Source organism: Doryrhamphus excisus, linkage group LG17, assembly GCF_037039965.1.
Source record: "Doryrhamphus excisus strain RoL-2023G ecotype Guam linkage group LG17, RoL_Dexc_Guam_v1.1, whole genome shotgun sequence".
NCBI lineage: Eukaryota > Metazoa > Chordata > Actinopteri > Syngnathiformes > Syngnathidae > Doryrhamphus > Doryrhamphus excisus.
The window spans coordinates 15703740-15725404 of record NC_136373.1 but is presented as its reverse complement, the minus strand read 5'-3'; the positions used below and the strand labels follow the sequence as shown (position 1 = coordinate 15725404).

The following is a 21665-nucleotide window of genomic DNA, read 5'->3' as shown; positions in this document are numbered from 1 at the left end:
TGTGGGGGGGGGGGGGGGGGGCAGTGGACCCCAGTTCTACTTCAACACAATAACCTCCTCCCCATTCCCATCAGTTTCTCAACTGCTGTTCTATTTATAAAAATGTTTACGCCGTGCCCTAACAAGCTCGGAGCGTTGTCCGGGATGCAGCATCACAGCTTCGCACATTTATCTCGTCGCCATCACTTAAACAGGAAGGAGTCATTATTGTGACAACGGATGTGGCACAAGTTTCGTTTATAAAAAAAAAAAAAAAAAAAAAAGGCCCTCGCAATTGCGGTCATGGACAAAATGTGTTTACACCGGCGGACAAAAATAACTTTATGTATATAACTACAGTATTTGTATTAATATCTGTCTTTTGCATGTACGTATAAATGATGCTATTATACACAGTCGGGTAGCAAATTCGGTACTTTTACAGGATTTCGTCGGCACTACAGAGCACCGATTCACGTAAAATCAAAAGGTACAACAAGAAGGGGACAAAGTAAAGCCCCAGAACATTATTCATTCATTCATTCATTTTCTGCCGCTTATGCCAGCCAATCACAGGGCACATACCATCACACTACCTCCACCATATTTTACTCTATGAACTATTCATTCGTTCATTCATTCATTTTCTGCCGCTTATGCCAGCCAATCACAGGGCACATACCATCACACTACCTCCACCATATTTTACTCTATGAACTATTCATTCATTCATTCATTCATTTTCCGCCGCTTATGCCAGCCAATCACAGGGCACATACCATCACACTACCTCCACCATATTTTACTCTATGAACTTTTCATTCAGTCATTCATTCATTCATTCATTCATTTTCTGCCGCTTATGCCAGCCAATCACAGGGCACATACCATCACACTACCTCCAACATATTTTACTTTATCCATATAATATTCATTCATTCATTTTCTGCCGCTTATCCTCACGAGGGTTGTGGGGGTGCTGGAGCCTATCCCAGCTGTCTTCGGGTGAGAGGCGGGGGTACACTCTGGGCTGGTGGCCAGCCAATCACAGGGCACATACTATCACGCTACCTCCACTATATTTTACTTTATGAACTATTCATTCATTCATTCATTCATTTTCTACCGCTTATCCTTGCGAGGGTTGAGGGGGTGATGGAGCCTATTCCAGCTGTCTTGGGGCGAGAGGTGGGGGTACACCCTGGACTGGTGGCCAGCCAATCACAAGGCACATATAGACAAACAACCATTCACACTCACATTCATACCTATGGACAATTTGGAGTCGCTAATCTTGAATTCAAATATAGTAAATGATGGTATTACACACATAAAAGTACTGAAAATTAGTATCGGTACTGATTCCAACTGTATCAGTGAAGGCACCATCCCTACATGGTAATGTGCATTCGTATTCAGGGGCTCCTCAGTGACAAATTTCCTTTCAGTGATGGGCCCCGTCCCCATGAGAGCGGTATAATTAGAGCAATGGAAACAGGAAACACCTCGCCCTCCCTATCATTCTCCCCCTGCATCCCTCTTTCCTCAGCCCCCCGTTCTCCCAGGTTGACTTTTTTGTCTTCCTCTTTGTGTTATTATGGTGTGTAATGTATATACATGCAGTATATGATTCACCAGGTTGCTGTCATTCTAAACTATTCTATGGAAAAACCCCAAAAGGATGTTTCATTATTTCAGAAATAGCGGATCGCCAATTAACCTAGCATGTTTTTGGAATGCTTTGCACGGTGGTTGAGTGGTTAGCGCGCAGACCTCACAGCTAGGAGACCCAAGTTCAATCCCACTCTCGGCCATCTCTGTGTGGAGTTTGCATGTTCTTCTTGTGCATGCGTGGGTTTTCTCCGGGAACTCCGGTTTCCTCCCACATTCCAAAAACATGGATGAATGTTTTTGGAATTGGTTTTGATTTCGGATCAACATTTGCAATAAGAGTGACTGTTGTAATTATTAGAGTAGATACAGCTCCAGTGTAAACTTGTTTTTGGAATGTGGGAGTAGCTGAATCTACTCTAATAATTAAGAAAACAGTCACGCTTATTGCAAATGTTGATCCAAAATCAAAACCAGTGGCAAACACAGACATTTTCACGGGTATTCTCAATAACCGAATGGCGGGTTTTTACCATTCTGAGGTGGTGTTGGGGTGTCCAAAGTGTCGGCCATTATTTATTGGGACGTGGAAAATTAAAATTAAAATTAAAATTAAAATTAAAATTAAAATTAAAATTAAAATTAAAATTAAAATTAAAATTAAAATTAAAATTAAAATTAAAATTAAAATTAAAATTAAAATTAGTGCAAAAAAGGCAATTTTTTTTCAGCCATTTTATAGAATTTTTTTTAGCATATGGCCCCCGTGGAAACAGTTCGGCCACCCCTGCTTTCCAGTGCCACCATGACAGTGTCTCCTCATACGGTACTATGCCAGTGATTCATGTCTCCAACATGCCAGCGTGGTAGCTCGGTCCAGTATGTGGGGATGTGGCAGTGAGAGTCTCTAATTTCTGCTCCTTCCTTCCAAAATTAAAGACTCGGTGTAGACCAGGTGTACCGTCCAGACCTGAGGTGAGCCGCCTCTCTCCCCGCAGCACCCAGCCCCGCCCCCTGCTAACGTTACACAACTCTGTGAGGTGCAGCTTTTACCGCTTACAGGCTTTTCGGGACATTTTTGACAACAGGGGTCACAAAAAGGCATTACACAACACAGCTGGGGGTAAAGTTGGTGTGGTTTTGTTTGAATCCGTGGTTATATTTAAAGGGGAATGACTAAATAAAAGCACTGCACTGCAATATGCATGCCAGGCCAGTAGCTAGGATGTTTTGCTCAGATAGCTTAGCATCTCTTGACCTACATTGGACACTGAGGCTTGATGCTTAAGCACGTCAAATTGTAAAACCACATATATGTTGACAAATGGTATAAAATAAAATAAAATAAAGGATGTGAGTGTTTAGCGCGCAGAGCTCACAGCTAGGAGACCTCGGTTCAATTCCACCCTCGGCCATCTCTGTGTGGAGTTTGCATGCGTGGGTTTTCTCTGGGTACTACGATTTCCTCCCACATTCCAAAAACATGCTAGGTTAATTGGCGACTCCAAATTGTCCATAGGTATGAATGTGAGTGTGAATGGTTGTTTGTCTACTATATGTGCCCTGTGATTGGCTGGCCACCAGTCCAGGGTGTACCCCGCATCTCGCCTGAAGACAGCTGGGATAGGCTCCAGCACCCCCGCGACCCTCATGAGGAAAAGCGATAAAATAAAATAAAATAAAATAAAATAAAATAAAATAAAATAAAATAAAAAATCAGTATATAGCAAAAAATTAAATTAATGAATTACATTAAAAAAAAATTATATTAGGAAAGCAGGAAGTGAACAAATGTAACAGTTACTGATTGTAAAAGTACCAGATGCAGGGGTAGGATTTAATAAGCTTTGCTTCTTCCTACTCCTTTTGGACATGTGGAACTGTGAACTGATTATGTGATGCATTCAATTGTAATCTGATGCATGTTCAAATGAAATAAAACCATTACCATTACCATTAACCCTTTAGCCAAATGAACACTGTGGAAAGAAGCTCGACATAAGTCAGCCCCTGCAACCATTTCCTCAGCTCAGGTATGCAAGAAAGACAGAGACAGAAGTTTTTTATTGATTCACAGGAGCGGCTCCCACCTTTTCCGCTTTTGGTGTGGAATGCACACCTGGAGGTGTTTGCTAGGTGGCCGTAGTAATCCATATAACAATCAGGACATCTGCGCTTTCCACTCTTGTCAGGTGCTGCATTGTGTTTTTTTTTTTTGAGCCAGCAGTGTGATGTTGAGTGGGAAATCTTTTGTATGTTTTATCAGCACATTCGTTCTTATTAGTACTTTGTTTGTATAGCAGATTTGAAGGAAGTCAAATTTTTTGTATATGGGACGAAATATAGTGTGTCAAGGCAAATAAGGCACTTGTTGACACGGCAACCCACTCCGGCCTCCAATCACAGTGTACACACAGGAGGAGATGGGCGCAGATAAAACGACAGGGTTACGCCCCGCCGAGGAATTGGGATGCCTGGAGGGGGTGGGGGTAGGTAGGGGGGTGGTGGGCTGCGACAACTTTTTTTTTTTTTTCTGTCTAGCCTTGCCCTAATATTGTGACTGTTCTCAGGCCAGCCGAGGCAGAGCTTCTGATGGATCATGTCAGGTTCCTGCAGGAATCGGGGGCAGGTCTTCTTCTCTGGTTAGACAGCTGTCAGACCCACACAGCCTTGAAAGCGAGACAATGACACTGCGGAGCTACATCGTGGAAGGAGGTGAGTGCTGATCATCTAAATTTGGATGTTTTTTTTTTTTTATTACTCATATAACATGTGATTTTATGCTCTCATTACCAAAAAAAAGTGTCAATTATGGTCAACCACTAAAGAGCATGTATTATAAAGACGTGTCACGTGACATTATTTTGTGGCACTGATTTATACAGATGATTACAAGCATTGCAATGATAGTTAATGTGATAATAATGCGATAAATCCTAAATTCTTGCACTACACACACATACAGTACGGATTTGTGTACAGATTCCCTTACTATACTGCAACTATGCACGCCGCGTATGAACTCCGTCGCGCCCTTTTGAGGGGCTCAGAGTGTGGGAGCCGTCGCTGTAACTCGACCTTGCCCCACTTTGCAGCCACCTGTGCTCGCGTGCTCAGAGAAAACACTGGCTTTTGTGTTGGAGTGAGACGTCCACACAGCAGGGGGCCTAAGGTACATTATAGTAAGGGGGGGGGGGTACGACAGGTGGTGTCCTCCTCTTCCTGCTCCAACAGCTGCGTCACAATCATTGTTGCGAGAGTCCCCAAAAATTGTGTGTGTGTGTGTGTGTTTGCATTTGAGTGGTGACGTCACGGCTTCAAACGGAGGAGGAACGGTTCTCATGGGTTCTTAAGTGTGCGTCGGTTAGAAGGGAGAGCTGCGTGTGCGTCTGGAAGTCTGGATGTCTGGATGCATGATGGGATGGGAGATCTAAAAGCTTTGGAGGGAAAGGGAAACGATGACTGATCCACTCTGATCCTCCAAAAATGTGACCTGTAAGTAGAACAAAGACTGTCTCTCACATGTTCCCTTGTCGGTCCTGGGGAAAGCGGCTTTGGTATTCTTTTTTCCGAAAATGATGCATTCAATGGCAATTGGAGCTGGGAAAAAGTGGTGCTGGTGTATGAGAGAAGATGAAGACGTTTTGATGGGTGGCCCGTGTGGCACTATGAGGTCGCTCCGAAGTGAGATAGGATGAAGGTGTCACATTCCACAGTTTGGTGTGTGTTTGTATGTGAGTGTGTGTGTGTGTGTCTCTCTGTGTGTGTAGTGGTTAATTACAAATGACCACCCACCCATTTACACCTAAAAGGACATTTGGCTCTACTTGAATAAAAAAAAAAAAATCATTCTTCTGTTTCATTTTTTGCCACTTAAAAATAGATACTGTATTGTGTATATATTATGTATATTATATAATATATATATATGCAGTAAATGTAGCATAAACAATTGCACAATATTTGGATTCAATACTGCCTTTACAATGATAATAACAGAAATCTGGTCTGGGTACGACATCAGCGTAATTCACATATCGAAAATTGAGAGTTCCGATCCATAAGCTACGTTTGTGCTATAATGTAATGGTAATGGTAATGGTTTAATTTCATTTGAACATGCATCAGATTACAATTGAATGCTTCCCATAATCAGTTCACAGTTCCACATGTCCAAAAGGAGTAGGAAGAAGCAAAGCTTATAAAATCCTACCCCTCCATCTGGTACTTTTACAATCAGTAACTGTTACATTTGTTCACTTCCTGCTTTCTTAATTTAATTTAGTTTAGTTTAGTTTAGTTTGGTTTAGTTTAGTTTAGTTTAGTTTAGTTTAGTTTAGTTTAGTTTAGTTTAGTTTAGTTTAGTTTAGTTTAGTTTAGTTTAGTTTAGTTTAGCCCTGTGATTGGTTGGCCACCAACCTCTCGCCCGAAGACAGCTGGGATAGGCTCCAGCACCCCCGCGACCCTTGTGAGGATAAGCGGTAGAAAATGAATAAATAATTTAATTTAATTTAATTTAATTTAATTTAATTTAATTTAATTTAATTTAATTTAATTTAATTTAATTTAATTTAATTTAATTTAATTTAATTTAATTTTCTATATAATTTAATTTATATTGTTATTTATGTAATTTTAATTTTATCTAATTTAATATATATTTTTTTATTAAATTATTTATTTGTAATTTATTTATTTATTTGTGTATTATATAAATAAATACATTTATATTTATATTTGTGTTTGCAGTGATGTAAATCATGTCCAAAAACAACATATTTACAGCTCTTTAACCAATTGTTTGTATTGGTATCACTAGGGTAAGATACGAGTATAAAAAAAAAATGATGAAAACTCCTCCTCATGTGACATCTGGCTACCATGTTCCCATGATAGTTTTATCGAATGTCTTGCCACCCCAGAGACCGGCTTATCGTTTCTTCACATCACATAAATAACGCTGACCAGAAGCCTGCGTAAATGTGTGGCTATTTTAAAATCTTGCGGCCGCGCGTGGAAAAACAACAGGAAAAGTTTAATTTGTGTCGATGCACAAACAATATTAGCAGAAGGAGAGAAAGAGAGAGAGAGATGATCTTGTAGTGGCTGTCATTGTTTGAATCATAACATATTGGTAATTATGGTGCACAATAGCTGCAGTCGACACAAACATTTATTTTGGGAGAGATAAATCATCCTGAATTTAAACACAGCTTCAAGTCATGGTACATATATTTAGTTTTAGGCAATACTGTCATGGCATCCTTTTGTCTCTCTTTCTTTACTTTACTTTAGAGGTTACATAAATTCTTTATTTAGTTAGAGAGAGAGAACATGTAGAACAGTGTTTCCCACAGGGCTGCAATATATTTGCGGTGGTGGTACATCTGCAAAACGTAGGTAATAAACATGAAAAACAACACAAATTTGTTTGCGACTACAGATTTTTTTTTTCAAAAATTCACAAACAAAACGGGAGTAACCTGTTGAGTGATTCGTGTTCATCAAAGTTTCCAAAAGTGTATTCACTACACAGTGGAACCTCAGTTAGCATGTCGAAAATTTACCCTTAAAATGTTGCCTTGGTTAATGTACAATTTTCCGGTTAGCATACAACACGACGTGTGTCTTATCGTGTCATCAATAATCCAATAATCCAACTGTGTTCTTAATGTATTTATATCACAAAACTTCGGAAGCTTCTAACAAAGAAGCTAGCTTGCTAAGTTACAAAATGGTAACCAGAACCGGAAATCAGCTAACAGTAGCTGACTCTCAAAATTTTAACATAAAGTTTTTAAACTTTTACATGCAAAAAAATTGACTTTTAGGGTTATGTTTACCTTCATTGAAGACGTGATTCTTGATGTGAGTGTTCCCAAAGACATGACATGGAAGCGAGGCACACCAAGGCACCATCTTCCAGTTTCCCTATCACGTTCCCCATGACGACAGACAGTAAAAATGGTTGATGCCGTCTTTGAATACCTTTATACTGTCTTTTCACTGTTCATTTCCGCTATGTAGCTTCTCCACCTCCATATTTCTGAGGGATATCTGATCATTCGACGTAGCGAAGGGATGCTAACAGCTGCTAACGGCTGCTAAAACAGCTGAGTGTGAACAATGGTGGAAGCGGCTAGCTACAAACGTAATAAGATGAACATCCATAGCTGCACACTTTCTTAAGGGGTCGGTATGGCATAAAATAATGAGGAAGTAATAAATAAAGCACTATTAAACACTAAAAACACTGCAGAAGACAGGGAGCTGTCGTAACTAGCTTATACTCAGGCGCCGCCATCTTGAAACCTGAGACCTCCACATAAAATCCAGTCTATATCAATATGAACGATATGCTTGTTTTTGATATCGTGCTTAACAGAAATATCGATATTTTTAATAATTTAATTTAATTTAATTTAATTTAATTTAATTTAATTTAATTTAATTTAATTTTATTTTATTTTTGTTTTTTGTAATTTCTTAATTTTTTTTATTTTTGTCACATACCGAAGTACATATTTGTTCACTTCCTGCTTTCCTATAATAGTTTAATTTTAATTTTAATTTTAATTTTAATTTTAATTTTAATTTTAATTTTAATTTTAATTTTAATTTTAATTTTAATTTTAATTTTAATTTTAATTTTAATTTTAATTTTAATTTTAATTTGTGTGTATGTAGTGCAATTTAATTTAATTTAATTTAATTTAATTTAATTTAATTTAATTTAATTTAATTTAATTTAATTTAATTTAATTTAATTTAATTTAATTTAATTTAATTTTAAAATAATAAAATAAATCGCCTAGCCCTAGTGCCAGCAAACCCACAATGACTATAAGCGGCCTAGAAAACAACCACATATGATTAGAAACGTAGCCTCTTGTGCTAAGTCAGCCATGATAGTCTCCAGCATACTCTAGTGAGGTCAAGGGGTGTAGAAAATGGACAAATAAATGATTAGAAACTTAATCGTAATAAATAATAATCTATTTCTATATAGTTTTGTTATTTTAATTATTGTTTTTATCCTTATGTGTGCACACTGGTTGCACATGGAAGCAGCAATATGTGTTTCATGTTCCATAGTTTACCATCACATATCTAGATCAGCATGAAGTCCACATCTGCTCTACTAGTTTTCCTTTTGCAGTATTGCTGTTTGAGAATGTCGCAAACTTCGCATAACTTCTCTCCGATGTGGCCTGGAAAAGACACGCCTGCATTTTTGCACGCTCTCCACCAAATTACACATGTGGACTTAAACGCCACCATAGAGAGCATCCTTTGAGCTCACTTTGACGTGACATGATTGCATCTCTCGTTCTGGGCCCCAACCTTAGAATGCTCGCTGACTCCCACTTGAACCCTTTTTTTTTCCTACTCATGTGCAGCAATTCCGACGTAATTAGATAAGTGAGGATTAAGAAGAAGGCAGAAGAGAAAACTACTTCGGGGGGGGGAATCCACCCAGTGTAGCCACTGCAAATGATCCGGGCAGAAGAAATTACAGGTTGACTGTGTGAGGAGGAGGAGTGTATATTTGTAGAATGTGAATGTGAGGTATGTCTGCTTCTGTTTAAACAAGTGATTATACAGCAGCTATCTAAATGAGACTAAATGCGCCATTAAAGTAGTTATTTATATCCTCCCGACTATGGATTTTTGAAATATTTATACTTGCTTTATATGTGTTTGTTGTTTGTGTCTTTCACAAGGCTTTCTCTAAATAGTAATGGTAAAAGTAATGGTAATGGTTTTGTTTCATTTGAACATGCATCAGATTACAATTGAATGCATCACATAATCAGTTCACAGTTCCACATGTCCAAAAGGAGTAGGAAGAAGCAAAGCTTATTAAATCCTACCCCTCCATCTGGTACTTTTACAATTAGCAACTGTTACATTTGTTCACTTCCTGCTTTCTTAATTTAATTTAATTTAATTTAATTTAATTTAATTTAATTTAATTTAATTTAATTTAATTTAATTTAATTTAATTTAATTTAATTTAATTTAATTTAATTTAATTTAATTTAATTTAATTTAATTTAATTTAATTTAACTTAATTTAATTTATATTTTTTTCATAAAACATTTTTTTGTAATTATTTTTATTTATTTTTGTCACGTACCAAAGTACGAGGTACTAAATTTAATTTAATTTAATTTAATTTAATTTAATTTAATTTAATTTAATTTAATTTAATTTAATTTAATTTAATTTAATTTAATTTAATTTAATTTAATTTAATTTAATTTAATTTAATTTAATTTAATTTAATACAGTTTACTTTTACAATCAGTAACTGTTTCATTTGTTCACTTCCTGCTTTCCATAATATAGTTTAGAGAAGTATTGGATGACATTTTTAGCTAATTGGTTATTTTTAGCCTTATGCATTATTTTAGCTGTTTGAAGATGAACTATATCAGCAAGTTGAAGTATTTGTGATTTTAGAAATAAGGACTTAGTTTGTTCTCTGTAGGCGGCATTATGAATTATCCTTACTGACCTTTTTTGCAGTACATTTAGCGAGTGAAGATTGCTTTTATAGTTATTAGCCCATATTTTCCACACAATAAGTAAGATATGGTGGAACCAGAGAGCATGATCTTGAACTGAAAGTATGCATCCTTATCGATCATGTGTACATTCGTGAATAAATTAAGCAGGTAAAAGTCTAAAAAGTGTCCATATTTTGAATAATTGAACTAATTGTCGTGCCCTTAACCCCACTTTTCTGGCTCATTCATCTGTTTTCAAGTCGTCATGTTTATCTCCCGCAACACAAGTATATGTCCCACATGTGTCGCAAGGTTGTAAGGTCCAGTTAAAGGATCGGGTTTTCCCCCCTCGGATGAAATTGAATGGGAATGCTATTGTCGTGAGTGACCTGAACCACCAATCCTGTGCTGATGTCTTCCTTTCTTTTGGCCCCTTTGAAAAGCAGCAGAATAAGCTGAAACTTTAGTCCATTTGTATTGTCGGGACAAAAGAGAGCCCATTGTGGCCATGGGGGGGTGTGGGGAACTGCTTGTGGAGGTAGGGGTGCAAGGGGTCAGTGGGCCAGAGAGGAGTTAGTCAGAGTCCGACCCCTGCTGGGTATGTGTGTGTGTGTGTGTGTGTGTGTGCAAAGCAGGTAATGTGTGTGTGTTTTCTGAATGATGTGTTCTATCCAGCTGGAGGAGGCTTTCAGCAGAGAGGGGCGGGGCTCTGGGTGGTGGTGGTGGGTGGGGGGGGGGGGGGTGAGGTTATTTTGAAGTGAGGGTTGGGTGAGTGACGGGGACGCCAGCACGCTGTTTCTCTCACGCCCCAGCAGGAGTTTAGACAACTCCAGCTGCCACAGAGCACAAGAGCTGGAAATGGACCTGTTGATAGGGAAGCGCAGGGGCGCTCATACACTGGATTGTACTGCTTGGATTTGACGCTTCATTTTTTTTAGATTTTTGGGGGATTTTGCTTTGGTGCCTAAATGTTGTCACTTGGCAAAATGCACTCCAGAGCAAAGTCGCGCAGTTGTGACAACTACCTGAGTATCAAGGTATGGATTTGACATGTGCTTTGAGAGTTGCTAGCTAGTGTTGGTATTTATTGGGAGAGGTTGGGCATGTGTGTTATTGTGGCATACTCATCATGAAAAAAATATAAATTAAATTAAATTAAATTAAATTAAATTAAATTAAATTAAATTAAATTAAATTAAATTAAATTAAATTAAATTAAATTAAATTAAATTAAATTAAATTAAATTAAATTAAATTAAATTAAGAAAGCAGGAAGTGAACAAATGTAACAGTTGCTAATTGTAAAAGTAGCAGATGGAGGGGTAGGATTTAATAAGCTTTGCTTCTTCCTACTCCTTTTGGACATGTGGAACTGTGAACTGATTATGCGATGCATTCAATTGTAATCTGATGCATGTTCAAATGAAATAAAACCATTACCATTACTATGGTTGCTTTTAATACTTGATTTCCTATCCGAGACACAATGACACTTAATTATCCCACAAAGTCCTTCCTCGGATGACAAAAATAACTAAAATCACCGCTGGGGTCAGTGAAGTACACAACTTTGTAGTCTCTGTGATAAGCCGCTTTTCCTTTATCAACTCCTGACTTGTTGTGGTATGCACCCATTCTATATTTACCCTGCATAAGAATCACTTTTCAAACTAACTTTATTTGTTCTGTTTTAAAATTTGATCTACGTAACAGAAACATTTGTTGAGGGATGTCATGCAATAACAACACATAGAGTCAAAGAGGTCGGTGCGGACTGCTTAAGAACAATATCCTGCCGTCGGTGCTGTTTACATCCTGTCAGACAAAGACATCGGTTTCCCCGATGACAACATAAATCAACGTTTACTGGGATTCATCGAATTCAATGGATTCCCTGGATAATACATGCAATATATTATACCATAAAAGCTGTAATTGTCAAACTATTCCTAGACATATGTAGCTGTATATGTTATGTGGTTACTTCAGGGTGGTCAGTTTTTCCACTCTAGACTTCCTTCATTGTTGATCTTAGTGTGTGTGTGTGTGACCCCTAAAAGGTTAAAGTTTATCATGCAGAGATAATCCTTATTAACATTTTTTTTACAGTACCATTACACCATTGTTGTGATGTTGCTTTCACTTTCAAGTCGTTAAAGTTAATAGTGTTGATTTGTTGTTGTAATCAGCTTTTATTTTGAAATAGAAATAGTACACACAGATATGTATATTTTGTGGTGACGGTCATCATACAGGATCAAAAGCTGCATCAAACTGCCTGTCCTTGCGATCATCCCGCTGCCTTTGAGGCTTTCAGTAGCGTACACGGGGGGCTCCGGGGCTCTCCTGTTACACTCCCCCGGTGGCTTCATGCTCCACTGGACGCTTGGTAGGCAGCCTTTTGTGTTCGTGACCCACTAAATGTGTCAGTGAGCACCCCTTCATCACTCTCCCACTCTCCCATCTTTCGGTGGGATTCACCCTTTTCTTTCATTCTATTTTCTGTCACTTTTTTTTTTACCTCTGTAACAGCTGTTACACACCACACCACACCGCAGACAAAAAGTGTCCCACCTGGTTCCACAGGCCACTAATTAGCAACGTACTCCGCCATCACACAGACAAGCCTCTACTTACAAAAAGACCTGGCGTCCTAAAAGGATGGGATTTCCCATTTTCCCATTCCCATTCCTGGCTGAGGGGCGACGGACACAAACTTTGCATTCCTATGTGCTCGGGTCCAACTGATGAGATTCGTCATTCCGCTGAAACGTGCACATGACCATAACATTAGGTACAACTAGGTTTATCTGTTCGAGCGACTTCCTGTTTCACAGAGGATGACACAAGATGGTATCTTGACTGTGGTGAGAATTCCTCAATGTTCTTTATCTGGATTTGCACCAAAATTCCAATTGTTATTTATTAATGTATTATTATTATTGTTGTTGTTGTTATTATTATTATGTAGTTATTGTATAATTATGTATACTATATATAGTGTACCACACTCGTATTTTCTAGTATTTTGCTTACCTTTTTTCTTACCCCCAACTCCTACACGCTTAAAAAATATTAACATTTTAATGATAATTAACTTCTAATACTGAGCATAATTAATTAGTTAGTTTTATGTACTTCCAGGTCCATTTTTTTGTTTTGTTTGTTTTTATATAGTTTCATTCTACATATCATTTATTACAGTCTTATTTTCGAGACAATCAAGAGACTTCAGGCGGATAAATGAATTGATTACCGTATTTTCCAGACGATAAGTCGCACTTTTTTTCATAGGTTGGCTGTTCCTGCGACTTATACTCCAGAGCGAATTATTAATGAAAAAACTGTTTATGTTACATAAACACTGGACACCTTTTCTGTTCATGTTTATTTTTTGTGTAGCTGAATAAGCATTGTGTTAGCATATCTTACACCTATTCAGCCTGTTCTCTATTCTTTTATTCATGTTAGAACTTGCCTTCCAAGATGAAGTAACGTCAGTTTTGGTCAAGTAGTTTGGAAAATTAAAATTAAAATTAAAATTAAAATTAAAATTAAAATTAAAATTAAAATTAAAATTAAAATTAAAATTAAAATTAAAATTAAAATTAAAATTAAAATTAAAATTAAAATTAAAAAATTAAAATTAAAATTAAAATTAAAATTAAAATTAAAATTAAAATTAAAAAAATGTGACTTATAGTCCAGAAAATACAGTACTAGGCTTAGGTAGCTGTTGTATTGGATCTAATTCGATGATGCCGTGGTTACAGTATGGATACAGGATGTGTCAGTGTTTGATTTATCCATACTAGCATCTTTTCTCCTTCCTTGGGAACTGAAAAAAAAGAACCTTGTGACCCGTCTTCACTGTGTCATGAAGTCTTTCCTTCCATTGTTTGCATTCTCCTCATAAAACACCACGTTGTTCTTCTCCTGCTGGGGTGACTAAAGCCCAGAGACATTTCTGTCCCACTAAGTGCTGTCTGACTGCTAATGGAGGTGGGCGCTTTGTTTGGAGAGTCCAACCCTGTACCGCGCTCACCACTTTGAGAGGCGGCGATCACAATGAGCGCCTTGTAGCCCGGTTGTGGCATGTGTACCAACGCAGTGAACTGTACTCAATCTCCTCTAATAGACGTCGTTGAGCTGCTTAGATCAACAGTTCTTACATAGCGCTGTCTGACTCAATCCACTCATGCCATGCTTTGATTTATTTCACATTGTCACGCAAATATGGAGTGAAAATATTCCAAAAAGCAAATTGTGGGACTTTCCCTGACATTGCTGTCTTTCTGTGTGGGTTATCACTGGAGGCAGATGTCTCCTCCGCTTGTTGTGTTCATTCGGGAAGGACAGATAGGAGAAGCGTGTTTGGCCTTGACGGCCTCCTGAAAGGGCACCCACGCTTGGGCTGTGAACATGACTACCACTGCAGATCAATCCCCCAGTGTCCCATGTCGGACATGTCCCCCGTTTGCCTACACTAAGCTGTCAGGTCATGCATAGGCTAGATAAGCATCGACGGTGACATGGCTGATATTAGAGGGTCACGTCCCCCCCGAGTCCTGGGCGGACTTTTCCAGTTGTTCTTCTGTTTGTGTCCACCGACGGTGACGTCCCTCAGTCCAGGTGTTTCCCCTTTGTCTGATGGAAAGAGCATTACGGCTGATGTTTCCTATCACGATATAACTTCCTGAATAAATGAGATCATATTCAGTCAGTAAATAAGCAGGCTTGTCTGTAGTTATAATACTGCTCATTCAATAGTGCGTACATATTTATTTCACTCTGTGCTATGAGTAGTATTTGCTTTAGCGGGGGGGGGGGGGGGTAAACAATACAGTAAACAAATTTCATGCAATGCTTTAGCAGTAGCTATTGGAAGTATACCAAAAACAAATCGGATGTAGATCAATTACCGTAATATCCGGACTAATACGTACGCCTGAATAATGAACGCAAAATTAAAAAAGAAACAAATTAGGCCGTAGTATATAGCTGTAGCTAATTGTACACTTGATTAAAATTACTTAGGATTTGTCAGATCACAATATCAAAACCTGCGATGGTAGTGTCTTCTACACACTGGTCCTAGGCATTTTCCTCACAAGGGTCGTGGGGGGTGCTGGAGCCTATCCTAGCTGTCTTCGGGCAAGAGGCGGGGTACACCCTGGACTGGTGGCCAGCCAATCACAGGGCACATATATAGACAAACAACCATTCACACTCACATTCATACCTATGGACAATTTGGAGTCGCCAATTATTAACCTAGCCTATTTTTGGAATGTGGGAGGAAACCGGAGTACCCGGAGAAAACTCACGCATGCATGGGGAGAACATGCAAACTCCACACAGAGGGTGGCCATTATATATAACACTCACGTTGTCATCTTACAAATAACACAAAACTCATCACACAGCAACCTAACATTGAAAAGGTATAACTGAGAAATATAGCCGAGATATATAGCAGAGATAGCCGAGGGTGGAATTGAACCCTGGTTTCCTAGCTGTGAGGTCTGCGTGCTAACCACTCGCCCACCGTGCAGCTACGCCTGAATATTGAATGCAAAATTTAAAAACAAAACAAATATAAGCCGTAGTATATAACTGTAGCTAATTGTACACTTGATTAAACTTACATAGTATTTGTCAGATCACAATATCAAAACCTGTGATGGTAGTGTCTTCTTCACACTGGTACTAAGCATTATGGGAGATGTAGTTATTTTAGCATAAACATAAAACAAATCTACTACAATCTATTTTCCATATGTCTTTAGATAGCTCATGTTAAGTTAACATCATTGGTCCGATGTGTAAAAATACAGGAAGTAGCCACCTCACAAAGCATAAAAAAAAATATATATATATTTATATTGTCCGTACATTACAGTAATGTGATACCCTTACTAATCTTTAAAAGGCAAATGTTATGCTATTTTTTATCCATTTTAAATAAGTGTCAGAGGTCCCACTATAGTGTATTGGAAGTGTATGTACAGTGAACACGCTGTTTTGTGTGTATGTAGCTTTAATGCTAATGAGCTGTGTTTGTCCACGCCTCTTTCCACACTACAAAAAGTGCCTTGATGAAGTTATCTATTTTTTTTACAAAGACACTGTAACTCTTATCCAACATAATAGATGCGGTATATCATAAACAAAAAATGCAACATTAGCAACAGTAGCATAGCTTTATGACATGAAGAAAAATGAAGAAAAACACTTTCAGCAGATGGTGGGTGGAGCTTCATGTTTTGTTTAAGATTTTTATTTTTTATTTTTCTTCAAAGCTGAGTGTAAAAATCGAACCAGCTCATCTCACGAGGAACAGGTCAGAGGTGTCACCATGTCCACGATGAAGGAGATTTTTGCTCATTTCCTGTTAAAACAACATAGAAAAGTCAGTGTTGCATAACATGGGGACCTTTAAGTCTACTGTGGGTTCTTCTACAACAACATCTGACATTTCTGTTTTTTTCTCTGCAGGACGCTGAGTCTTTGGACAACTGCATCCAGAGCACGTTGTCGGCTCTGTACCATCCCTTCAGCGCCACCGCCTCCACCGTCCTGTGGCAGCTTTTCAGCGTGGTGGAAAGACAGTACCGTGGAGACGGGCTACGCTGCTTTATTGACTTCTTGCTTCCTGCTAAGAGGATCCTTCAGATCATCCAACAAGAAACTTGCGTGAGTGGTTACTTTATCAGTTTTACCTTGAAAAGTTATACAAAGTGGCGATAAGAAAGACTAAGAAATGCTAAGGAATGTTGTGTGAGATGCAGAAAACAACAACATGAAAAGCCGCAATCTTGTGGTCGGCTTGCGAGGCGGCCATAGTCCGATGTGAAACTCAATATTCTCCCACCCGTCCTTTGTGGGCGCTGCTTCTACGACCAAAGCAATGAAACTTTATTCCTGCTGCATTCATCTCCTTTGGTGATTACATTAGAAACCCTTTAGGTTCAACCTAAGCCTGGCCTCGGAGAACAAGCTGCTTTACACGGGAGTCTTTGTAGAGTAGGGAACTTTAGATGTTTCTACTGTATGTTTCATCACAGTGGAGATTTGTGTTGCGGTTGCTGTGAAAGCAGGCCTGATTAGACAGGTCTTCCTTTTAAGATGCAGAATTAGAGTAAGGGATTCATGGGTGTGTTGTAGTCAGTATCCATGTTTACATGAGGAGATTCTACTCTTTCCCAATGATTTCAACCTTCCTTTTGTTGTCAAATCAAAGCTTGGACCGCCGTCAGCGCCGTGTCAAAGCATCATACTTTAAAACTTTCAATTATTATTATTTATTCTAATTTATTTGAATTATTTGTACAAATTACTGTTTACACTGTACACTGTTCCATCCATCCCTCTCTCTCCCTCTCTCTCTCCCCCTCTCTCTCTCTCTCGCTCTATCTCTCTATCCATCTCTCGCTCTCTCTATCTCTCTCCCTCTCTCTCCCTCTCTCTCCCTCTCTCTCCCTTTCTCTCTGTCTATCTCTCTATCCATCTCTCTCTCTCTCTCCCCCTCTTTCTCTCTCTCCCTCTCTCCCTCTCTTTCTCTCTCTCTCTCTCTATCTATCTCTCTATCATCTCTTTATCCATCTCTCTCTCTCTATCTATCTCTCTCTATCTATCTCTCTATCCATTTCTCTCTCTCTCTGTCTTTCTCTCTGTCTATCTCTCTATCCATCTCTCCGACCTCTCTCTCTCTCGCTCTATCGCTCTATCCATCTCTCTCTCTCTCTATCTCTCTCCCCCTCTCTCTCTCTGTCCCTCTCTCTCCCTCTCTCTCTCTCTCTCTCTCTCTCTCTCTCTCTATCTATCTCTCTATCCATCTCTTGCTCTCTCTATCTCTCTCCCTCTCTCCCTCTCTCTCCCTTTCTCTCTGTCTATCTCTCTATCCATCTCTCTCTTTCTCTCTCCCCCTCTCTCTCTCCCTCTCTCTTCCTCTCTCCCTCTCTTTCTCTGTCTCTCTCTCTCTATCTATCTCTCTATCCATCTCTCCCTCACTCTCCCTTTCTCTCTCCCTTTCTCTCTGTCTTTCTCTCTGTCTATCTCTCTATCCATCTCTCTCGCTCCCTCTCTCTCCATCTCTCTCTCTTTCTCGCTCTCTCTCTCTCTCTCTCTCTCTATCTCTCTATCCATCTCTCTATCCATCTCTCTCTTTCTATCTCTCTCCCTCTCTCTCCCTTTCTCTCTGCCTATCTCTCTATCATCTCTCTCTCTATCTCTCTCCCTCTATCTATCTATCCATCTATCCATCTATCCATCTATCCATCTATCCATCTATCCATCTATCCATCTGTCCATCTATCCATCTATCCATCTATCCATCTATCTAATCTATCAATCAGATTGGGGAAAGGAATATTCCATCCCTGTGAATCCGATTATATATTCATTCGGATTGGCACTTTTCTTTCGGAATGAGGTGTATACAAAGGTTACATTCTTTCCGTTTGAGCAAATAACCGTAATGGAATTGGAATATTCTGGTCCATGTAAACGTGGCTAGTGACGCAGGTCTCATAAGCAACGTGGTTCTAACAATACGTCTCGTCTTTCACAGATAAGGTTCAGAGGTCTGCTGCTGTACCACGAAGGGTGGCCTCTGTGCATCAATGACAAAGTGGTCTTGCAGCTCTGCCCCTTGCACAAAGTGAGATTAAAGCAAGGAGACTTCTACCTACAAGTCGTACCTTTAGGCCGAAAGACAGTCAAACTTGTGATAAAATGCCTGTCGCCCAGCGGCCAGGCCATCGTGGAGATCCCGGTCGCGGAGAGCATGTACGGCAGCATCTTCACCGCCGAGTTCCTGCAGAATGTAACGCTTGAAAGGAACCTGCACCCGCTCCAGAACTGCCTGCTTACGACCGGTACGTCCGTGTACAGGACCCCGTGGAAGAACGTGGTCAACCCTCTGTTTGTCGGCAACACGGCGGAAGCCATCATGCAAGCGCGCTGCAGCGGGGGCGGCTTCCGCGGACAGCTCAGCGCATGCAGCACCAGCGGATCCACGGGCACCTTGGACAGCCACCGCAGCTCCAGGGAGTCCCTCCAATCTCAGGGGGCGGACTCCACCTTCTCAGAGCCCGTCTCGTTAAACAGAAGTCACACGGATGCCAGCGGGAATAGCCATAGCACAAACCGAGGAGACATAACAACACCTGTCGTTAAGTTCAATTCCGGTGACGAATGTGGGACGGACCACAGAGGGAAGGACTCTGGTTCAAGAGAGAGGAGCCAAGCATCTAAGATGCTTTCTTTCAGTACAGACCTCAGCAATCCAGGCCCACGTAGACGACACCCGAGAGACTCTATGGCCTTTGAGAGCAGAAGACTCTTTAGAAAATCCTACATGGAAGCCCTGCAGAATCCCATGAGCCTCGGATCCAGCTCTGAGTCCATTCTGGAAGAAAGTCCAGAACACGGCGGTTTAACAGAGAGCTCCGTCACACCGGGCAGCAGCCCGGACACGCGCACTTCTTCTCGAGAACATTTAGCCAGGAGGTTGGGGAGCCGAGGATGGCTCAGCGGTGACGACTCCAGGCCGAGCACACCTTTGCATTACTTACAAAGAGGGTTGCGGAGCGCCGAGAGGCGAGCGGAACGCCGCTCCAAGTCGCTGGAGAGGACTAACAAGGCGGGACAGGTTAAAGCTCACCGAGAGAGGTCTTCTTCCGGCGGTTCAGCTAGCATCTCGCCTAAAAAGCTGATGAACGGATATGTTCTTCGCTTTGGGAAGTTGGACGTGGAGGCCGCTCTTCCTGGTTCTGAGAGGAGAAGCAGCAGAGAGGGTATGTCAGGTATGTTCATGTTGTTCTCTGGTAATTGTTTTTGTACTGGTAATAGACATTAGCTGGTAAGTGGTAAACACATTTAAACAGTACAAATTGTCTTTTACAATAACTTTATTGGTATTACATGAAATGACAAGGCGGTCTAGTGGGGGGAACCAGGGTTCAATTCCACCCTCGGCTATTGTCCTAATTGTCCATAGGTATGAATGTGAGTGTGACTCTGCTATATTGTTTACAAACTCATGTGATCCTGGGATAGGCTCCAGCACCCCCGCGACCCTCGTGAGGATAAGCGGTAGAAAATTAATGAATATTTCAAATATATCTTATTATTACATTGCTGGTATTGTGATTCGAAACTACTGCTATATTGTTTAAAAACTCGTGCGATCCTGGGATAGGCTCCAGCACCCCCGTGACAGTCTTGAGGATAAGCGGTAGAAAATTAATGAATATTTCAAATATATCTTATTATTACATTGCTGGTATTGTGATTCGGAACTACTGCTATATTTATTACAAACTCATGTGATCCTGGGATAGGCTCCAGCACCCCCGCGACCCCCGTGAGGATAAGCGGTAGAAAATTAATGAATATTTCAAATATATCTTATTATTACATTGCTGGTATTGTGATTCGAAACTACTGCTATATTGTTTAAAAACTCGTGCGATCCTGGGATAGGCTCCAGCAATACCCTTCAAAAATGAATGAATTAATGGTTGTTTGTCTATATGTGCCCTGTGATTGGCTGGCGACAAGTCCAGGGTGTACAAAGCCTCTCGCCCGAAGACAGCTGGGATAGGCTCCAGCACCCCCGTGACCATTGTGAGGATAAGCGGTTGAAAATTAATGAATATTTCAAATATATCTTATTATTACATTGCTGGTATTGTGATTCGAAACTACTGCTATTTTGTTTACAAACTCGTGTGATCCTGGGATAGGCTCCAGCAATACCCTGCAAAAATGAATGAATTAATGGTTGTTTGTCTATATGTGCCCTGTGATTGGCTGGCAACAAGTCCAGGGTGTACAACGCCTCTCGCCCGAAGACAGCTGGGATAAGCTCCAGCACCCCCGCAACATCACAGTTAGGGCTTGGAATGTCACACACACATCCTTATGCCGATCAAGGGGTTCAAACCTGACCTTCACAATGCCCCCATGTAAACCATGACTACATTGAAACAAGTATACTTATTACGAAATACTGTGACAGTATTGTTATGATTCACTGTGGCGTTCTGTGGTTTGTGTCATTTCGCAAAAAAAACACAACCCAAGGCAGAGGAAAAAAAGCGAGTCTTGAAAACAAGACAGGCTGATGTGGGCAGGTTTAGTAATGATAGCCTGCAGCAAGACTAGCTACAACAACTCATCAGTCTGCCATGAGACGGCTCACAACTGTGAAACTTTAATGCCATCACTGCTGACAGATTGCTTTTCAGGGGCCACTTGCTGGGTTTTTTTTTTTTTTGGCAGCGGGTGGGAGGGCTCCGCCCTACCCTGGAAAGTGAAGTGCAGTCACATCTGTGTGTTGTCTTTTGCACTCTGTGTCTATTTGATCCTGTGTTGATTCATGCCGGGTAACTGAGGTAACGGATATAACCTGATGGTGACGTCTTGCGGTTATTTGCAGAAAAAGTGTCTTCCATTGATTATATTTATATATGCACTATGTTTATGTACTGTAGCTCCTTATTGGGAACCTTAATTGGTAACTTAAGTTTGTATAATGGCTGCACGGCGGTCTA

General features: G+C 40.0%; 1 protein-coding gene across 3 annotated transcripts in view; it reads left to right on the top strand.

Annotated features, from left to right (window-relative positions):
- Positions 1-10897: 10897 nt before the first annotated feature.
- Positions 10898-21665, top strand: part of plekhg4b (pleckstrin homology domain containing, family G (with RhoGef domain) member 4B) — a 29639-nt gene continuing 18871 nt past the window's right edge. For 2 of the 3 annotated variants that reach the window (XM_058084526.2, XM_058084527.2), the window contains exons 1-3: positions 10898-11141; positions 16603-16800; positions 18677-19913. In XM_058084526.2, the coding sequence (XP_057940509.2) occupies positions 11073-11141; positions 16603-16800; positions 18677-19913 (1504 nt within the window). In that variant the 5' untranslated portion in view covers positions 10898-11072. The remainder of the gene's footprint in view (positions 11142-16602; positions 16801-18676; positions 19914-21665) is intronic. The other variant, XM_058084525.2, reaches the window with a different exon arrangement.